At 43.1% G+C, this 22,049-nt stretch overlaps 1 protein-coding gene across 1 annotated transcript in view; it reads right to left on the reverse strand.

The window, feature by feature from the left end:
- LOC123992703 (alsin-like) overlaps positions 1-22,049 on the reverse strand; it is a 142,550-nt gene that overhangs the window by 7,363 nt on the left and 113,138 nt on the right. Inside the window, exons 29-30 of the mRNA XM_046294176.1 lie at positions 3,832-3,911; positions 1,815-1,956 (exon numbers count right to left, since the gene is read on the reverse strand). Of these exons, the coding sequence (XP_046150132.1) occupies positions 1,815-1,956; positions 3,832-3,911 (222 nt within the window). The remainder of the gene's footprint in view (positions 1-1,814; positions 1,957-3,831; positions 3,912-22,049) is intronic.

Below are 22,049 nucleotides of genomic sequence, written 5' to 3' on the forward strand. Positions count from 1 at the left end.
TGGAACAAAAGGAACATTTATTGTGTAACTGGGAGTCTCGTGAGTGCAAACATCCGAAGATCATCAAAGGTAAGCGATTTAATTTATTGCTTTTCTGACTTTCGTTACCAATCTACTTGGCTGCTAGCTGTTTGTAATATTTTGTCTACTGAGAGAGATGTCCTTACATAAACGCTTGTTATGCTTTCGCCGAAAAGCTTTATTGAAATCTGACACACCAGGTGGATTAACAACAAGCTAAGTTGTGTTTTGGTATATTGCACTTGTGATTTCATGAAAATCTAATATTTTTAGTAATTTAATTTGGCGCTCAGCGGATGCTGACGAAAATGATCCCGCTAACGGGATGGTGCATCAAGAAGTTAAATGGAAAAAGTTTCTAACCACTATGGTGGAAATTACAACATTATGTTATTCACATTGATTTATATTAGAATGTATTCTTAATTGTACTTATTAGTAGTATTTATAGCCAGCAGCATACAACCCTCATAATGTGTAAATGTAAACTGTTCTGGTGAACTACGGTAAACTTCATAATGTGTAAATGTAAACTGTTCTGTGAACTACGGTAAACTTCATAATGTGTAAATGTAAACTGTTCTGGTGAACTACGGTAAACTTCATAATGTGTAAATGTAAACTGTTCTGGTGAACTACGGTAAACTTCATAATGTGTAAATGTAAACTGTTCTGGTGAACTACGGTAAACTTCATAATGTGAAATAATGTGAAAGGTGACATGAAGAACGTGCTCTGCTTTACCTCCTTCACCACCATGGTCTATTTATTGCCTTCGCTTATCATACCTCATTTACACTCACTGTATATAGACTTTTTCTACTGTATTATTGACTGTATGTTTGTTTATTCCACGTGTAACTCTGTGTTGTTGTTTGTGTCGAACTGCTTTGCTTTATCTTGGCCAGGTCGCAGTTGTAAATGAGAACTTGTTCTCAACTGGCCTACCTGGTTAAATAAAGGTGTTCTCAACTGGCCTACCTGGTTAAATAAAGGTGTTCTCAACTGGCCTACCTGGTTAAATAAAGGTGTTCTCAACTGGCCTACCTGGTTAAATAAAGGTGTTCTCAACTGGCCTACCTGGTTAAATAAAGGTGTTCTCAACTGGCCTACCTGGTTAAATAAAGGTGTTCTCAACTTGCCTACCTGGTTAAATAAAGGTGTCCTCAACTGCCCTACCTGGTTAAATAAAGGTGTTCTCAACTGGCCTACCTGGTTAAATAAAGGTGTTCTCAACTGGCCTACCTGGTTAAATAAAGGTGTTCTCAACTGGCCTACCTGGTTAAATAAAGGTGTTCTCAACTGGCCTACCTGGTTAAATAAAGGTGTTCTCAACTTGCCTACCTGGTTAAATAAAGGTGTTCTCAACTTGCCTACCTGGTTAAATAAAGGTGTTCTCAACTGGCCTACCTGGTTAAATAAAGGTGTTCTCAACTGGCCTACCTGGTTAAATAAAGGTGTTCTCAACTGGCCTACCTGGTTAAATAAAGGTGTTCTCAACTGGCCTACCTGGTTAAATAAAGGTGTTCTCAACTGGCCTACCTGGTTAAATAAAGGTGTTCTCAACTGGCCTACCTGGATAAATAAAGGTGAAATAAAAAATGAAAATAAATCATGTATTGCACAAGTTGACTCCAGGAATTAACTTAAAAAGCAGATACAAATATTAAAATGTATTGAAAAACTTCAGATAAATAGTTTCAACGATATTGAAAAAACATCCCGTTTCCAAAACCCCGATATATACAGTATACCGCCCAAGCCTAGTGTGTGTGCCTCCGTATTTAACTTACTGTTGGACCCCCAGGAAGGCCAACAGGCCCAGGTCAGGCTGTTTGTTGAGCCTCAGGACACAGTCCCAGTACACCTCCTCCTCTCTCTCCTTGTCCAGGGCATACAGGGTGAACAGAGGAGGGTACAGCCTGGGCAGCAGGACTGGTAGTAGGAGAGTGGAGCTACTCACCACCAAGCTACCATAAAGGACAGGAGGGAGTGATACACAACGCAGACAGACAGACAGACAGACAGACAGACAGACAGACAGACAGACAGACAGACAGACAGACAGACAGACAGACAGACAGACAGACAGACAGACAGACAGACAGAGAGAGACACGCAGACAGACAGGCAGACAGAGACACGCAGACAGACACGCAGACAGACACGCAGGCAGACAGACAGGCAGAGACAGACGGACAGAGACACGCAGACAGACAGACACGCAGACAGACACGCAGACAGACAGACAGAGACACGCAGACAGACACGCAGACAGAAACGCAGACAGACACGCAGACAGACACGCAGACAGAGACAGACAGACAGAGACGCAGACAGACAGACACACACAGACAGACACGCAGACAGACAGGCAGGCAGACAGACAGACAGACACGCAGACAGACACGCAGACAGACAGGCAGACAGACAGACAGAGACACGCAGACAGACACGCAGACAGAAACGCAGACAGACACGCAGACAGACACGCAGACAGAGACAGACAGACAGAGACGCAGACAGACAGACACACACAGACAGACACGCAGACAGACAGGCAGGCAGACAGACAGACAGACACGCAGACAGACACGCAGACAGACACGCAGACAGACAGGCAGACAGACAGACAGACAGACACGCAGACAGACACGCAGACAGACACGCAGACAGGCAGGCAGACAGACAGACAGGCAGAGACAGACAGACAGACAGGCAGAGACAGACAGACAGGCAGACAGACAGGCAGAGACAGACAGACAGGCAGACAGACGGTGGAAAGGAGGGATTCACACAGAGGAAGGGGACTAATTATATTATTATTATTAACATATTAATATACAGAAGTAAAAAGACTGAATACAGGAAGCTGATCTGACCAAGGCAGACTCATCTGACCAAGGCAGACTGACCAAGGCAGACTCATCTGACCAAGGCAGACTCATCTGACCAAGGCAGACTCATCTGACCAAGGCAGACTCATCTGACCAAGGCAGACTCATCTGACCAAGGCAGACTCATCTGACCAAGGCAGACTGTCTGACCAAGGCAGACTCATCTGACCAAGGCAGACTCATCTGACCAAGGCAGACTCATCTGACCAAGGCAGACTCATCTGACCAAGGCAGACTGATCTGACCAAGGCAGACTGATCTGACCAAGGCAGACTGACCAAGGCAGACTGATATGACCAAGGCAGACTCATCTGACCAATGCAGACTGATCTGACCAAGGCAGACTGATCTGACCACGGCAGACTGATCTGACCAAGGCAGACTGATCTGACCAAGGCAGACTGACCAAGGTAGACTGATCTGACCAAGGCAGACTGATCTGACCAAGGCAGACTCATCTGACCAAGGCAGACTCATCTGACCAAGGCAGACTCATATGACCAAGGCAGACTGATCTGACCAAGGCAGAATGATCTGACCAAGGCAGAATGATCTTGACCAAGGCAGACTGATCTGACCAAGGCAGACTGATCTGACCAAGGCAGACTCATCTGACCAAGGCAGACTCATCTGACCAAGGCAGACTCATCTGACCAAGGCAGACTCATCTGACCAAGACCCAAGGCAGACTGATCTGACCAAGACAGACTCCCTATTCTAGCCAGTCACGCCCAACATGGTGTTTGATGGAACTTTGATGGTCCAAAAATATTATTAAACTGTGTGACAATAAACACTAACAAAGCCATGCACTATATACAGTAATATAACGTCTATCATATTGCGATTGCAGTACCATGACTGGGACTGTAGAGGCCGTATAATGTGTAAAAAGTATAACGTGTAGACTCACCCTTGCTGGTCTGTTTCTGAGGATCCTTTGGGGTCAGGGTGAATAACACCTCCTCGTCAGGGAGGTCAGGGAACAGAAACCTGGACAACACAGAGAGGATGAGGTGAGACAGAAACCTGGACAACAGAGAGGATGATGTGAGACAGAAACCTGGACAACAGAGAGGATGAGGGGAGACAGAAACCTGGACAACAGAGAGGATGAGGGGAGACAGAAACCTGGACAACAGAGGATGAGGGAGACAGAAACCTGGACAACAGAGAGGATGAGGGGAGACAGAAACCTGGACAACAGAGGATGAGGGAGACAGAAACCTGGACAACAGAGAGGATGAGGGAGACAGAAACCTAGACAACAGAGAGGATGAGGGGAGACAGAAACCTGGACAACAGAGAGGATGAGGGGAGACAGAAACCTGGACAACAGAGAGAGGATGAGGGGAGACAGAACGTATCTCTACATCTAGCGTCCTGTACCTGTAGTATCTCTACATCTAGTGTCCTGTACCTGTAGTATCTCTACATCTAGTGTCCTGTACCTGTACCTGTAGTATATCTACATCTAGTGTCCTGTACCTGTACCTGTAGTATCTCTACATCTAGTGTCCTGTACCTGTACCATCTCTACATCTAGTGTCCTGTACCTGTACCTGTAGCATCTCTACATCTAGTGTCCTGTACCTGTACCTGTACCTGTAGTATCTCTACATCTAGTGTCCTGTACCTGTAGTATCTCTACATCTAGTGTCCTGTACCTGTACCTGTAGTATCTCTACATCTAGTGTCCTGTACCTGTAGTATCTCTACATCTAGTGTCCTGTACCTGTACCTGTAGCATCTCTACATCTAGTGTCCTGTACCTGTACCTGTAGTATCTCTACATCTAGTGTACTGTACCTGTAGCATCTCTACATCTAGTGTCCTGTACCTGTAGCATCTCTACATCTAGTGTCCTGTACCTGTAGTATCTCTACATCTAGTGTCCTGTACCTGTAGTATCTCTACATCTAGAGTCCTGTACCTGTAGTATCTCTACATCTAGTGCCCTGTACCTGTACCTGTAGTATCTCTACATCTAGTGTCCTGTACCTGTAGCATCTCTACATCTAGTGTCCTGTACCTGTACCTGTAGCATCTCTACATCTAGTGTCCTGTACCTGTAGCATCTCTACATCTAGTGTACTGTACCTGTAGTATCTCTACATCTAGTGTCCTGTACCTGTAGCATCTCTACATCTAGTGTCCTGTACCTGTAGTATCTCTACATCTAGTGTCCTGTACCTGTAGCATCTCTACATCTAGTGTCCTGTACCTGTAGTTTCTCTACATCTAGTGTCCTGTACCTGTAGTATCTCTACATCTAGTGTCCTGTACCTGTACCTGTAGTATCTCCACATCTAGTGTCCTGTACCTGTACCTGTAGTATCTCAACATCTAGTGTCCTGTACCTGTACCTGTAGTGTCTCTACATCTAGTGTACTGTACCTAATAGTATCTCTACATCTAGTGTACTGTACCTGTACCTGTAGTATCTCTACATCTAGTGTACTGTACTAATAGTATCTCTACATCTAGTGTACTGTACTAATAGTATCTCTACATCTAGTGTACTGTACTAATAGTATCTCTACATCTAGTGTCCTGTACCTGTAGTATCTCTACATCTAGTGTCCTGTACCTGTACCTGTAGTATCTCTACATCGAGTGTCCTGTACCTGTAGCATCTCTACATCTAGTGTCCTGTACCTGTACCTGTAGTATCTCTACATCTAGTGTCCTGTACCTGTAGCATCTCTACATCTAGTGTCCTGTACCTGTCGTATCTCTACATCTAGTGTCCTGTACCTGTCGTATCTCTACATCTAGTGTCCTGTACCTGTACCATCTCTACATCTAGTGTCCTGTACCTGTAGTATCTCTACATCTAGTGTCCTGTACCTGTAGCATCTCTACATCTAGTGTCCTGTACCTGTACCTGTAGTATCTCTACATCTAGTGTCCTGTACCTGTAGAATCTCTACATCTAGTGTCCTGTACCTGTAGCATCTCTACATCTAGTGTCCTGTACCTGTAGCATCTCTACATCTAGTGTCCTGTACCTGTAGCATCTCTACATCTAGTGTCCTGTACCTGTAGTATCTCTACATCTAGTGTCCTGTAGCTGTAGCATCTCTACATCTAGTGTCCTGTACCTGTAGCATCTCTACATCTAGTGTCCTGTACCTGTAGTATCTCTACATCTAGTGTTCTGTACCTGTACCTGTAGTATCTCTACATCTAGTGTCCTGTACCTGTAGTATCTCTACATCTAGTGTCCTGTACCTGTAGTATCTCTACATCTAGTGTCCTGTACCTATAATAATAATAATAATATAATAATAATATATGCCATTTAGCAGACGCTTTTATCCAAAGCGACTTACAGTCATGTGTGCATACATTCTACGTATGGGTGGTCCCGGGATCGAACCCACTACCTGGCGTTACAAGCGCCATGCTCTACCATGGCGCTTGTATCTCTACATCTAGTGTCCTGTACCTGTAGCATCTCTACATCTAGTGTACTGTACCTGTAGTATCTCTACATCTAGTGTCCTGTACCTGTAGTATCTCTACATCTAGTGTCCTGTACCTGTACCTGTAGTATCTCTACATCTAGTGTTCTGTACCTGTACCATCTCTACATCTAGTGTTCTGTACCTGTACCTGTAGTATCTCTACATCTAGTGTCCTGTACCTGTAGTATCTCTACATCTAGTGTCCTGTATCTGTACCTGTAGTATCTCTACATCTAGTGTCCTGTACCTGTAGTATCTCTACATCTAGTGTCCTGTACCTGTAGTATCTCTACATCTAGTGTACTGTACCTGTACCTGTAGTATCTCTACATCTAGGGTACTGTACCTGTAGCATCTCTACATCTAGTGTCCTGTACCTGTACCTGTAGTATCTCTACATCTAGTGTACTGTACCTGTAGCATCTCTACATCTAGTGTCCTGTACCTGTACCTGTAGTATCTCTACATCTAGTGTCCTGTACCTGTAGTATCTCTACATCTAGTGTCCTGTACCTGTAGTATCTCTACATCTAGTGTCCTGTACCTGTAGTATCTCTACATCTAGTGTCCTGTACCTGTACCTGTAGTATCTCTATATCTAGTGTCCTGTACCTGTAGTATATCTACATCTAGTGTCCTGTACCTGTAGCATCTCTACATCGAGTGTCCTGTACCTGTACCTGTAGTATCTCTATATCTAGTGTCCTGTACCTGTAGTATATCTACATCTAGTGTCCTGTACCTGTAGCATCTCTACATCTAGTGTCCTGTACCTGTACCTGTAGTATCTCTACATCTAGTGTCCTGTACCTGTAGCATCTCTACATCTAGTGTCCTGTACCTGTAGTATCTCTACATCTAGTGTCCTGTACCTGTAGTATCTCTACATCTAGTGTCCTGTACCTGTACCTGTAGTATCTCTACATCTGGTGTTCTGTACCTGTACCTGTAGTATCTCTACATCTGGTGTTCTGTACCTGTACCTGTAGTATCTCTACATCTAGTGTCCTGTACCTGTACCTGTAGTATCTCTACATCTAGTGTCCTGTACCTGTAGTATCTCTACATCTAGTGTCCTGTACCTGTACCTGTAGTATCTCTACATCTAGTGTACTGTACCTGTACCTGTAGTATCTCTACATCTAGTGTCCTGTACCTGTACCTGTAGTATCTCTACATCTAGTGTCCTGTACCTGTACCTGTAGTATCTCTACATCTAGTGTACTGTACCTGTAGCATCTCTACATCTAGTGTCCTGTACCTGTAGTATCTCTACATCTAGTGTCCTGTACCTGTACCTGTAGTATCTCTACATCTAGTGTCCTGTACCTGTAGTATCTCTACATCTAGTGTCCTGTACCTGTACCTGTAGCATCTCTACATCTAGTGTACTGTACCTGTACCTGTAGTATCTCTACATCTAGTGTACTGTACCTGTAGCATCTCTACATCTAGTGTCCTGTACCTGTAGCATCTCTACATCTAGTGTACTGTACCTGTACCTGTAGTATCTCTACATCTAGTGTACTGTACCTGTAGCATCTCTACATCTAGTGTCCTGTACCTGTAGCATCTCTACATCTAGTGTCCTGTACCTGTAGTATCTCTACATCTAGTGTCCTGTACCTGTAGTATCTCTACATCTAGAGTCCTGTACCTGTAGTATCTCTACATCTAGTGCCCTGTACCTGTACCTGTAGTATCTCTACATCTAGTGTCCTGTACCTGTAGCATCTCTACATCTAGTGTCCTGTACCTGTACCTGTAGCATCTCTACATCTAGTGTCCTGTACCTGTAGCATCTCTACATCTAGTGTACTGTACCTGTAGTATCTCTACATCTAGTGTCCTGTACCTGTAGCATCTCTACATCTAGTGTCCTGTACCTGTAGTATCTCTAAATCTAGTGTCCTGTACCTGTAGCATCTCTACATCTAGTGTCCTGTACCTGTAGTTTCTCTACATCTAGTGTCCTGTACCTGTAGTATCTCTACATCTAGTGTCCTGTACCTGTACCTGTAGTATCTCCACATCTAGTGTCCTGTACCTGTACCTGTAGTATCTCAACATCTAGTGTCCTGTACCTGTAGTATCTCTAAATCTAGTGTCCTGTACCTGTACCTGTAGTGTCTCTACATCTAGTGTACTGTACTAATAGTATCTCTACATCTAGTGTACTGTACCTGTACCTGTAGTATCTCTACATCTAGTGTACTGTACTAATAGTATCTCTACATCTAGTGTACTGTACTAATAGTATCTCTACATCTAGTGTCCTGTACCTGTAGTATCTCTACATCTAGTGTCCTGTACCTGTACCTGTAGTATCTCTACATCGAGTGTCCTGTACCTGTAGCATCTCTACATCTAGTGTCCTGTACCTGTACCTGTAGTATCTCTACATCTAGTGTCCTGTACCTGTAGCATCTCTACATCTAGTGTCCTGTACCTGTCGTATCTCTACATCTAGTGTCCTGTACCTGTCGTATCGCTACATCTAGTGTCCTGTACCTGTACCATCTCTACATCTAGTGTCCTGTACCTGTAGTATCTCTACATCTAGTGTCCTGTACCTGTAGCATCTCTACATCTAGTGTCCTGTACCTGTACCTGTAGTATCTCTACATCTAGTGTCCTGTACCTGTAGAATCTCTACATCTAGTGTCCTGTACCTGTAGCATCTCTACATCTAGTGTCCTGTACCTGTAGCATCTCTACATCTAGTGTCCTGTACCTGTAGCATCTCTACATCTAGTGTCCTGTACCTGTAGTATCTCTACATCTAGTGTCCTGTAGCTGTAGCATCTCTACATCTAGTGTCCTGTACCTGTAGCATCTCTACATCTAGTGTCCTGTACCTGTAGTATCTCTACATCTAGTGTTCTGTACCTGTACCTGTAGTATCTCTACATCTAGTGTCCTGTACCTGTAGTATCTCTACATCTAGTGTCCTGTACCTGTAGTATCTCTACATCTAGTGTCCTGTACCTATAATAATAATAATAATATAATAATAATATATGCCATTTAGCAGACGCTTTTATCCAAAGCGACTTACAGTCATGTGTGCATACATTCTACGTATGGGTGGTCCCGGGGATCGAACCCACTACCCTGGCGTTACAAGCGCCATGCTCTACCATGGCGCTTGTATCTCTACATCTAGTGTCCTGTACCTGTAGCATCTCTACATCTAGTGTACTGTACCTGTAGTATCTCTACATCTAGTGTCCTGTACCTGTAGTATCTCTACATCTAGTGTCCTGTACCTGTACCTGTAGTATCTCTACATCTAGTGTCCTGTACCTGTAGTATCTCTACATCGAGTGTCCTGTACCTGTAGTATCTCTACATCTAGTGTCCTGTACCTGTACCTGTAGTATCTCTACATCTAGTGTTCTGTACCTGTACCTGTAGTATCTCTACATCTAGTGTTCTGTACCTGTACCTGTAGTATCTCTACATCTAGTGTCCTGTACCTGTAGTATCTCTACATCTAGTGTCCTGTATCTGTACCTGTAGTATCTCTACATCTAGTGTACTGTACCTGTACCTGTAGTATCTCTACATCTAGTGTCCTGTACCTGTAGTATCTCTACATCTAGTGTACTGTACCTGTACCTGTAGTATCTCTACATCTAGTGTACTGTACCTGTAGCATCTCTACATCTAGTGTCCTGTACCTGTACCTGTAGTATCTCTACATCTAGTGTACTGTACCTGTAGCATCTCTACATCTAGTGTCCTGTACCTGTACCTGTAGTATCTCTACATCTAGTGTCCTGTACCTGTAGTATCTCTACATCTAGTGTCCTGTACCTGTAGTATCTCTACATCTAGTGTCCTGTACCTGTAGTATCTCTACATCGAGTGTCCTGTACCTGTACCTGTAGTATCTCTATATCTAGTGTCCTGTACCTGTAGTATATCTACATCTAGTGTCCTGTACCTGTAGCATCTCTACATCTAGTGTTCTGTACCTGTCGTATCTCTACATCTAGTGTCCTGTACCTGTCGTATCTCTACATCTAGTGTCCTGTACCTGTACCATCTCTACATCTAGTGTCCTGTACCTGTAGTATCTCTAAATCTAGTGTCCTGTACCTGTAGCATCTCTACATCTAGTGTCCTGTACCTGTAGTTTCTCTACATCTAGTGTCCTGTACCTGTAGTATCTCTACATCTAGTGTCCTGTACCTGTACCTGTAGTATCTCCACATCTAGTGTCCTGTACCTGTACCTGTAGTATCTCAACATCTAGTGTCCTGTACCTGTACCTGTAGTGTCTCTACATCTAGTGTACTGTACTAATAGTATCTCTACATCTAGTGTACTGTACCTGTACCTGTAGTATCTCTACATCTAGTGTACTGTACTAATAGTATCTCTACATCTAGTGTACTGTACTAATAGTATCTCTACATCTAGTGTACTGTACTAATAGTATCTCTACATCTAGTGTCCTGTACCTGTAGTATCTCTACATCTAGTGTCCTGTACCTGTACCTGTAGTATCTCTACATCGAGTGTCCTGTACCTGTAGCATCTCTACATCTAGTGTCCTGTACCTGTACCTGTAGTATCTCTACATCTAGTGTCCTGTACCTGTAGCATCTCTACATCTAGTGTCCTGTACCTGTCGTATCTCTACATCTAGTGTCCTGTACCTGTCGTATCTCTACATCTAGTGTCCTGTACCTGTACCATCTCTACATCTAGTGTCCTGTACCTGTAGTATCTCTACATCTAGTGTCCTGTACCTGTAGCATCTCTACATCTAGTGTCCTGTACCTGTACCTGTAGTATCTCTACATCTAGTGTCCTGTACCTGTAGAATCTCTACATCTAGTGTCCTGTACCTGTAGCATCTCTACATCTAGTGTCCTGTACCTGTAGCATCTCTACATCTAGTGTCCTGTACCTGTAGCATCTCTACATCTAGTGTCCTGTACCTGTAGTATCTCTACATCTAGTGTCCTGTAGCTGTAGCATCTCTACATCTAGTGTCCTGTACCTGTAGCATCTCTACATCTAGTGTCCTGTACCTGTAGTATCTCTACATCTAGTGTCCTGTACCTGTATTATCTCTACATCTAGTGTCCTGTACCTGTACCTGTAGTATCTCCACATCTAGTGTCCTGTACCTGTACCTGTAGTATCTCAACATCTAGTGTCCTGTACCTGTACCTGTAGTGTCTCTACATCTAGTGTACTGTACTAATAGTATCTCTACATCTAGTGTACTGTACCTGTACCTGTAGTATCTCTACATCTAGTGTACTGTACTAATAGTATCTCTACATCTAGTGTACTGTACTAATAGTATCTCTACATCTAGTGTACTGTACTAATAGTATCTCTACATCTAGTGTCCTGTACCTGTAGTATCTCTACATCTAGTGTCCTGTACCTGTACCTGTAGTATCTCTACATCGAGTGTCCTGTACCTGTAGCATCTCTACATCTAGTGTCCTGTACCTGTACCTGTAGTATCTCTACATCTAGTGTCCTGTACCTGTAGCATCTCTACATCTAGTGTCCTGTACCTGTCGTATCTCTACATCTAGTGTCCTGTACCTGTCGTATCTCTACATCTAGTGTCCTGTACCTGTACCATCTCTACATCTAGTGTCCTGTACCTGTAGTATCTCTACATCTAGTGTCCTGTACCTGTAGCATCTCTACATCTAGTGTCCTGTACCTGTACCTGTAGTATCTCTACATCTAGTGTCCTGTACCTGTAGAATCTCTACATCTAGTGTCCTGTACCTGTAGCATCTCTACATCTAGTGTCCTGTACCTGTAGCATCTCTACATCTAGTGTCCTGTACCTGTAGCATCTCTACATCTAGTGTCCTGTACCTGTAGTATCTCTACATCTAGTGTCCTGTAGCTGTAGCATCTCTACATCTAGTGTCCTGTACCTGTAGCATCTCTACATCTAGTGTCCTGTACCTGTAGTATCTCTACATCTAGTGTTCTGTACCTGTACCTGTAGTATCTCTACATCTAGTGTCCTGTACCTGTAGTATCTCTACATCTAGTGTCCTGTACCTGTAGTATCTCTACATCTAGTGTCCTGTACCTATAATAATAATAATAATATAATAATAATATATGCCATTTAGCAGACGCTTTTATCCAAAGCGACTTACAGTCATGTGTGCATACATTCTACGTATGGGTGGTCCCGGGGATCGAACCCACTACCCTGGCGTTACAAGCGCCATGCTCTACCATGGCGCTTGTATCTCTACATCTAGTGTCCTGTACCTGTAGCATCTCTACATCTAGTGTACTGTACCTGTAGTATCTCTACATCTAGTGTCCTGTACCTGTAGTATCTCTACATCTAGTGTCCTGTACCTGTACCTGTAGTATCTCTACATCTAGTGTTCTGTACCTGTACCATCTCTACATCTAGTGTTCTGTACCTGTACCTGTAGTATCTCTACATCTAGTGTCCTGTACCTGTAGTATCTCTACATCTAGTGTCCTGTATCTGTACCTGTAGTATCTCTACATCTAGTGTCCTGTACCTGTAGTATCTCTACATCTAGTGTCCTGTACCTGTAGTATCTCTACATCTAGTGTACTGTACCTGTACCTGTAGTATCTCTACATCTAGGGTACTGTACCTGTAGCATCTCTACATCTAGTGTCCTGTACCTGTACCTGTAGTATCTCTACATCTAGTGTACTGTACCTGTAGCATCTCTACATCTAGTGTCCTGTACCTGTACCTGTAGTATCTCTACATCTAGTGTCCTGTACCTGTAGTATCTCTACATCTAGTGTCCTGTACCTGTAGTATCTCTACATCTAGTGTCCTGTACCTGTAGTATCTCTACATCTAGTGTCCTGTACCTGTACCTGTAGTATCTCTATATCTAGTGTCCTGTACCTGTAGTATATCTACATCTAGTGTCCTGTACCTGTAGCATCTCTACATCGAGTGTCCTGTACCTGTACCTGTAGTATCTCTATATCTAGTGTCCTGTACCTGTAGTATATCTACATCTAGTGTCCTGTACCTGTAGCATCTCTACATCTAGTGTCCTGTACCTGTACCTGTAGTATCTCTACATCTAGTGTCCTGTACCTGTAGCATCTCTACATCTAGTGTCCTGTACCTGTAGTATCTCTACATCTAGTGTCCTGTACCTGTAGTATCTCTACATCTAGTGTCCTGTACCTGTACCTGTAGTATCTCTACATCTGGTGTTCTGTACCTGTACCTGTAGTATCTCTACATCTGGTGTTCTGTACCTGTACCTGTAGTATCTCTACATCTAGTGTCCTGTACCTGTACCTGTAGTATCTCTACATCTAGTGTCCTGTACCTGTAGTATCTCTACATCTAGTGTCCTGTACCTGTACCTGTAGTATCTCTACATCTAGTGTACTGTACCTGTACCTGTAGTATCTCTACATCTAGTGTCCTGTACCTGTACCTGTAGTATCTCTACATCTAGTGTCCTGTACCTGTACCTGTAGTATCTCTACATCTAGTGTACTGTACCTGTAGCATCTCTACATCTAGTGTCCTGTACCTGTAGTATCTCTACATCTAGTGTCCTGTACCTGTACCTGTAGTATCTCTACATCTAGTGTCCTGTACCTGTAGTATCTCTACATCTAGTGTCCTGTACCTGTACCTGTAGCATCTCTACATCTAGTGTACTGTACCTGTACCTGTAGTATCTCTACATCTAGTGTACTGTACCTGTAGCATCTCTACATCTAGTGTCCTGTACCTGTAGCATCTCTACATCTAGTGTACTGTACCTGTACCTGTAGTATCTCTACATCTAGTGTACTGTACCTGTAGCATCTCTACATCTAGTGTCCTGTACCTGTAGCATCTCTACATCTAGTGTCCTGTACCTGTAGTATCTCTACATCTAGTGTCCTGTACCTGTAGTATCTCTACATCTAGAGTCCTGTACCTGTAGTATCTCTACATCTAGTGCCCTGTACCTGTACCTGTAGTATCTCTACATCTAGTGTCCTGTACCTGTAGCATCTCTACATCTAGTGTCCTGTACCTGTACCTGTAGCATCTCTACATCTAGTGTCCTGTACCTGTAGCATCTCTACATCTAGTGTACTGTACCTGTAGTATCTCTACATCTAGTGTCCTGTACCTGTAGCATCTCTACATCTAGTGTCCTGTACCTGTAGTATCTCTAAATCTAGTGTCCTGTACCTGTAGCATCTCTACATCTAGTGTCCTGTACCTGTAGTTTCTCTACATCTAGTGTCCTGTACCTGTAGTATCTCTACATCTAGTGTCCTGTACCTGTACCTGTAGTATCTCCACATCTAGTGTCCTGTACCTGTACCTGTAGTATCTCAACATCTAGTGTCCTGTACCTGTAGTATCTCTAAATCTAGTGTCCTGTACCTGTACCTGTAGTGTCTCTACATCTAGTGTACTGTACTAATAGTATCTCTACATCTAGTGTACTGTACCTGTACCTGTAGTATCTCTACATCTAGTGTACTGTACTAATAGTATCTCTACATCTAGTGTACTGTACTAATAGTATCTCTACATCTAGTGTCCTGTACCTGTAGTATCTCTACATCTAGTGTCCTGTACCTGTACCTGTAGTATCTCTACATCGAGTGTCCTGTACCTGTAGCATCTCTACATCTAGTGTCCTGTACCTGTACCTGTAGTATCTCTACATCTAGTGTCCTGTACCTGTAGCATCTCTACATCTAGTGTCCTGTACCTGTCGTATCTCTACATCTAGTGTCCTGTACCTGTCGTATCTCTACATCTAGTGTCCTGTACCTGTACCATCTCTACATCTAGTGTCCTGTACCTGTAGTATCTCTACATCTAGTGTCCTGTACCTGTAGCATCTCTACATCTAGTGTCCTGTACCTGTACCTGTAGTATCTCTACATCTAGTGTCCTGTACCTGTAGAATCTCTACATCTAGTGTCCTGTACCTGTAGCATCTCTACATCTAGTGTCCTGTACCTGTAGCATCTCTACATCTAGTGTCCTGTACCTGTAGCATCTCTACATCTAGTGTCCTGTACCTGTAGTATCTCTACATCTAGTGTCCTGTAGCTGTAGCATCTCTACATCTAGTGTCCTGTACCTGTAGCATCTCTACATCTAGTGTCCTGTACCTGTAGTATCTCTACATCTAGTGTTCTGTACCTGTACCTGTAGTATCTCTACATCTAGTGTCCTGTACCTGTAGTATCTCTACATCTAGTGTCCTGTACCTGTAGTATCTCTACATCTAGTGTCCTGTACCTATAATAATAATAATAATATAATAATAATATATGCCATTTAGCAGACGCTTTTATCCAAAGCGACTTACAGTCATGTGTGCATACATTCTACGTATGGGTGGTCCCGGGATCGAACCCACTACCCTGCGTTACAAGCATAAGCGCCATGCTCTACCATGGCGCTTGTATCTCTACATCTAGTGTCCTGTACCTGTAGCATCTCTACATCTAGTGTACTGTACCTGTAGTATCTCTACATCTAGTGTCCTGTACCTGTAGTATCTCTACATCTAGTGTCCTGTACCTGTACCTGTAGTATCTCTACATCTAGTGTTCTGTACCTGTACCTGTAGTATCTCTACATCTAGTGTTCTGTACCTGTACCTGTAGTATCTCTACATCTAGTGTCCTGTACCTGTAGTATCTCTACATCTAGTGTCCTGTATCTGTACCTGTAGTATCTCTACATCTAGTGTACTGTACCTGTACCTGTAGTATCTCTACATCTAGTGTCCTGTACCTGTAGTATCTCTACATCTAGTGTACTGTACCTGTACCTGTAGTATCTCTACATCTAGTGTACTGTACCTGTAGCATCTCTACATCTAGTGTCCTGTACCTGTACCTGTAGTATCTCTACATCTAGTGTACTGTACCTGTAGCATCTCTACATCTAGTGTCCTGTACCTGTACCTGTAGTATCTCTACATCTAGTGTCCTGTACCTGTAGTATCTCTACATCTAGTGTCCTGTACCTGTAGTATCTCTACATCTAGTGTCCTGTACCTGTAGTATCTCTACATCGAGTGTCCTGTACCTGTACCTGTAGTATCTCTATATCTAGTGTCCTGTACCTGTAGTATATCTACATCTAGTGTCCTGTACCTGTAGCATCTCTACATCTAGTGTCCTGTACCTGTCGTATCTCTACATCTAGTGTCCTGTACCTGTCGTATCTCTACATCTAGTGTCCTGTACCTGTACCATCTCTACATCTAGTGTCCTGTACCTGTAGTATCTCTACATCTAGTGTCCTGTACCTGTAGCATCTCTACATCTAGTGTCCTGTACCTGTACCTGTAGTATCTCTACATCTAGTGTCCTGTACCTGTAGAATCTCTACATCTAGTGTCCTGTACCTGTAGCATCTCTACATCTAGTGTCCTGTACCTGTAGCATCTCTACATCTAGTGTCCTGTACCTGTAGCATCTCTACATCTAGTGTCCTGTACCTGTAGTATCTCTACATCTAGTGTCCTGTAGCTGTAGCATCTCTACATCTAGTGTCCTGTACCTGTAGCATCTCTACATCTAGTGTCCTGTACCTGTAGTATCTCTACATCTAGTGTTCTGTACCTGTACCTGTAGTATCTCTACATCTAGTGTCCTGTACCTGTAGTATCTCTACATCTAGTGTCCTGTACCTGTAGTATCTCTACATCTAGTGTCCTGTACCTATAATAATAATAATAATATAATAATAATATATGCCATTTAGCAGACGCTTTTATCCAAAGCGACTTACAGTCATGTGTGCATACATTCTACGTATGGGTGGTCCCGGGATCGAACCCACTACCCTGGCGTTACAAGCGCCATGCTCTACCATGGCGCTTGTATCTCTACATCTAGTGTCCTGTACCTGTAGCATCTCTACATCTAGTGTACTGTACCTGTAGTATCTCTACATCTAGTGTCCTGTACCTGTAGTATCTCTACATCTAGTGTCCTGTACCTGTACCTGTAGTATCTCTACATCTAGTGTTCTGTACCTGTACCATCTCTACATCTAGTGTTCTGTACCTGTACCTGTAGTATCTCTACATCTAGTGTCCTGTACCTGTAGTATCTCTACATCTAGTGTCCTGTATCTGTACCTGTAGTATCTCTACATCTAGTGTCCTGTACCTGTAGTATCTCTACATCTAGTGTACTGTACCTGTACCTGTAGTATCTCTACATCTAGGGTACTGTACCTGTAGCATCTCTACATCTAGTGTCCTGTACCTGTACCTGTAGTATCTCTACATCTAGTGTACTGTACCTGTAGCATCTCTACATCTAGTGTCCTGTACCTGTACCTGTAGTATCTCTACATCTAGTGTCCTGTACCTGTAGTATCTCTACATCTAGTGTCCTGTACCTGTAGTATCTCTACATCTAGTGTCCTGTACCTGTAGTATCTCTACATCTAGTGTCCTGTACCTGTAGTATCTCTACATCTAGTGTCCTGTACCTGTACCTGTAGTATCTCTATATCTAGTGTCCTGTACCTGTAGTATATCTACATCTAGTGTCCTGTACCTGTAGCATCTCTACATCGAGTGTCCTGTACCTGTACCTGTAGTATCTCTATATCTAGTGTCCTGTACCTGTAGTATATCTACATCTAGTGTCCTGTACCTGTAGCATCTCTACATCTAGTGTCCTGTACCTGTACCTGTAGTATCTCTACATCTAGTGTCCTGTACCTGTAGCATCTCTACATCTAGTGTCCTGTACCTGTAGTATCTCTACATCTAGTGTCCTGTACCTGTAGTATCTCTACATCTAGTGTCCTGTACCTGTACCTGTAGTATCTCTACATCTGGTGTTCTGTACCTGTACCTGTAGTATCTCTACATCTGGTGTTCTGTACCTGTACCTGTAGTATCTCTACATCTAGTGTCCTGTACCTGTACCTGTAGTATCTCTACATCTAGTGTCCTGTACCTGTAGTATCTCTACATCTAGTGTCCTGTACCTGTACCTGTAGTATCTCTACATCTAGTGTACTGTACCTGTACCTGTAGTATCTCTACATCTAGTGTCCTGCACCTGTACCTGTAGTATCTCTACATCTAGTGTCCTGTACCTGTACCTGTAGTATCTCTACATCTAGTGTACTGTACCTGTAGCATCTCTACATCTAGTGTCCTGTACCTGTAGTATCTCTACATCTAGTGTCCTGTACCTGTACCTGTAGTATCTCTACATCTAGTGTCCTGTACCTGTAGTATCTCTACATCTAGTGTCCTGTACCTGTACCTGTAGCATCTCTACATCTAGTGTCCTGTACCTGTACCTGTAGTATCTCTACATCTAGTGTCCTGTACCTGTAGCATCTCTACATCTAGTGTCCTGTACCTGTAGTATCTCTACATCTAGTGTCCTGTACCTGTAGTATCTCTACATCTAGTGTCCTGTACCTGTACCTGTAGTATCTCTACATCTGGTGTTCTGTACCTGTACCTGTAGTATCTCTACATCTGGTGTTCTGTACCTGTACCTGTAGTATCTCTACATCTAGTGTCCTGTACCTGTACCTGTAGTATCTCTACATCTAGTGTCCTGTACCTGTAGTATCTCTACATCTAGTGTCCTGTACCTGTACCTGTAGTATCTCTACATCTAGTGTACTGTACCTGTACCTGTAGTATCTCTACATCTAGTGTCCTGTACCTGTACCTGTAGTATCTCTACATCTAGTGTCCTGTACCTGTACCTGTAGTATCTCTACATCTAGTGTACTGTACCTGTAGCATCTCTACATCTAGTGTCCTGTACCTGTAGTATCTCTACATCTAGTGTCCTGTACCTGTACCTGTAGTATCTCTACATCTAGTGTCCTGTACCTGTAGTATCTCTACATCTAGTGTCCTGTACCTGTACCTGTAGCATCTCTACATCTAGTGTACTGTACCTGTACCTGTAGTATCTCTACATCTAGTGTACTGTACCTGTAGCATCTCTACATCTAGTGTCCTGTACCTGTAGCATCTCTACATCTAGTGTACTGTACCTGTACCTGTAGTATCTCTACATCTAGTGTACTGTACCTGTAGCATCTCTACATCTAGTGTCCTGTACCTGTAGCATCTCTACATCTAGTGTCCTGTACCTGTAGTATCTCTACATCTAGTGTCCTGTACCTGTAGTATCTCTACATCTAGAGTCCTGTACCTGTAGTATCTCTACATCTAGTGCCCTGTACCTGTACCTGTAGTATCTCTACATCTAGTGTCCTGTACCTGTAGCATCTCTACATCTAGTGTCCTGTACCTGTACCTGTAGCATCTCTACATCTAGTGTCCTGTACCTGTAGCATCTCTACATCTAGTGTACTGTACCTGTAGTATCTCTACATCTAGTGTCCTGTACCTGTAGCATCTCTACATCTAGTGTCCTGTACCTGTAGTATCTCTAAATCTAGTGTCCTGTACCTGTAGCATCTCTACATCTAGTGTCCTGTACCTGTAGTTTCTCTACATCTAGTGTCCTGTACCTGTAGTATCTCTACATCTAGTGTCCTGTACCTGTACCTGTAGTATCTCCACATCTAGTGTCCTGTACCTGTACCTGTAGTATCTCAACATCTAGTGTCCTGTACCTGTAGTATCTCTAAATCTAGTGTCCTGTACCTGTACCTGTAGTGTCTCTACATCTAGTGTACTGTACTAATAGTATCTCTACATCTAGTGTACTGTACCTGTACCTGTAGTATCTCTACATCTAGTGTACTGTACTAATAGTATCTCTACATCTAGTGTACTGTACTAATAGTATCTCTACATCTAGTGTCCTGTACCTGTAGTATCTCTACATCTAGTGTCCTGTACCTGTAGTATCTCTACATCTAGTGTCCTGTACCTGTAGTATCTCTACATCTAGTGTCCTGTACCTGTAGTATCTCTACATCTAGTGTCCTGTACCTGTACCTGTAGTATCTCTATATCTAGTGTCCTGTACCTGTAGTATATCTACATCTAGTGTCCTGTACCTGTAGCATCTCTACATCGAGTGTCCTGTACCTGTACCTGTAGTATCTCTATATCTAGTGTCCTGTACCTGTAGTATATCTACATCTAGTGTCCTGTACCTGTAGCATCTCTACATCTAGTGTCCTGTACCTGTACCTGTAGTATCTCTACATCTAGTGTCCTGTACCTGTAGCATCTCTACATCTAGTGTCCTGTACCTGTAGTATCTCTACATCTAGTGTCCTGTACCTGTAGTATCTCTACATCTAGTGTCCTGTACCTGTAGCATCTCTACATCTAGTGTCCTGTACCTGTAGTATCTCTACATCTAGTGTTCTGTACCTGTACCTGTAGTATCTCTACATCTGGTGTTCTGTACCTGTACCTGTAGTATCTCTACATCTAGTGTCCTGTACCTGTACCTGTAGTATCTCTACATCTAGTGTCCTGTACCTGTAGTATCTCTACATCTAGTGTCCTGTACCTGTACCTGTAGTATCTCTACATCTAGTGTACTGTACCTGTACCTGTAGTATCTCTACATCTAGTGTCCTGTACCTGTACCTGTAGTATCTCTACATCTAGTGTCCTGTACCTGTACCTGTAGTATCTCTACATCTAGTGTACTGTACCTGTAGCATCTCTACATCTAGTGTCCTGTACCTGTAGTATCTCTACATCTAGTGTCCTGTACCTGTACCTGTAGTATCTCTACATCTAGTGTCCTGTACCTGTAGTATCTCTACATCTAGTGTCCTGTACCTGTACCTGTAGCATCTCTACATCTAGTGTACTGTACCTGTACCTGTAGTATCTCTACATCTAGTGTACTGTACCTGTAGCATCTCTACATCTAGTGTCCTGTACCTGTAGCATCTCTACATCTAGTGTACTGTACCTGTACCTGTAGTATCTCTACATCTGGTGTTCTGTACCTGTACCTGTAGTATCTCTACATCTGGTGTTCTGTACCTGTACCTGTAGTATCTCTACATCTAGTGTCCTGTACCTGTAGCATCTCTACATCTAGTGTCCTGTACCTGTACCTGTAGTATCTCTACATCTAGTGTCCTGTACCTGTAGCATCTCTACATCTAGTGTCCTGTACCTGTAGTATCTCTACATCTAGTGTCCTGTACCTGTAGTATCTCTACATCTAGAGTCCTGTACCTGTAGTATCTCTACATCTAGTGCCCTGTACCTGTACCTGTAGTATCTCTACATCTAGTGTCCTGTACCTGTAGCATCTCTACATCTAGTGTCCTGTACCTGTACCTGTAGCATCTCTACATCTAGTGTCCTGTACCTGTAGCATCTCTACATCTAGTGTACTGTACCTGTAGTATCTCTACATCTAGTGTCCTGTACCTGTAGCATCTCTACATCTAGTGTCCTGTACCTGTAGCATCTCTACATCTAGTGTACTGTACCTGTAGTATCTCTACATCTAGTGTCCTGTACCTGTAGCATCTCTACATCTAGTGTCCTGTACCTGTAGTATCTCTAAATCTAGTGTCCTGTACCTGTAGCATCTCTACATCTAGTGTCCTGTACCTGTAGTTTCTCTACATCTAGTGTCCTGTACCTGTAGTATCTCTACATCTAGTGTCCTGTACCTGTACCTGTAGTATCTCCACATCTAGTGTCCTGTACCTGTACCT

The sequence above is a fragment of the Oncorhynchus gorbuscha genome, linkage group LG01, assembly GCF_021184085.1.
Source record: "Oncorhynchus gorbuscha isolate QuinsamMale2020 ecotype Even-year linkage group LG01, OgorEven_v1.0, whole genome shotgun sequence".
In the NCBI taxonomy this organism is placed as follows: Eukaryota; Metazoa; Chordata; class Actinopteri; order Salmoniformes; family Salmonidae; genus Oncorhynchus; species Oncorhynchus gorbuscha.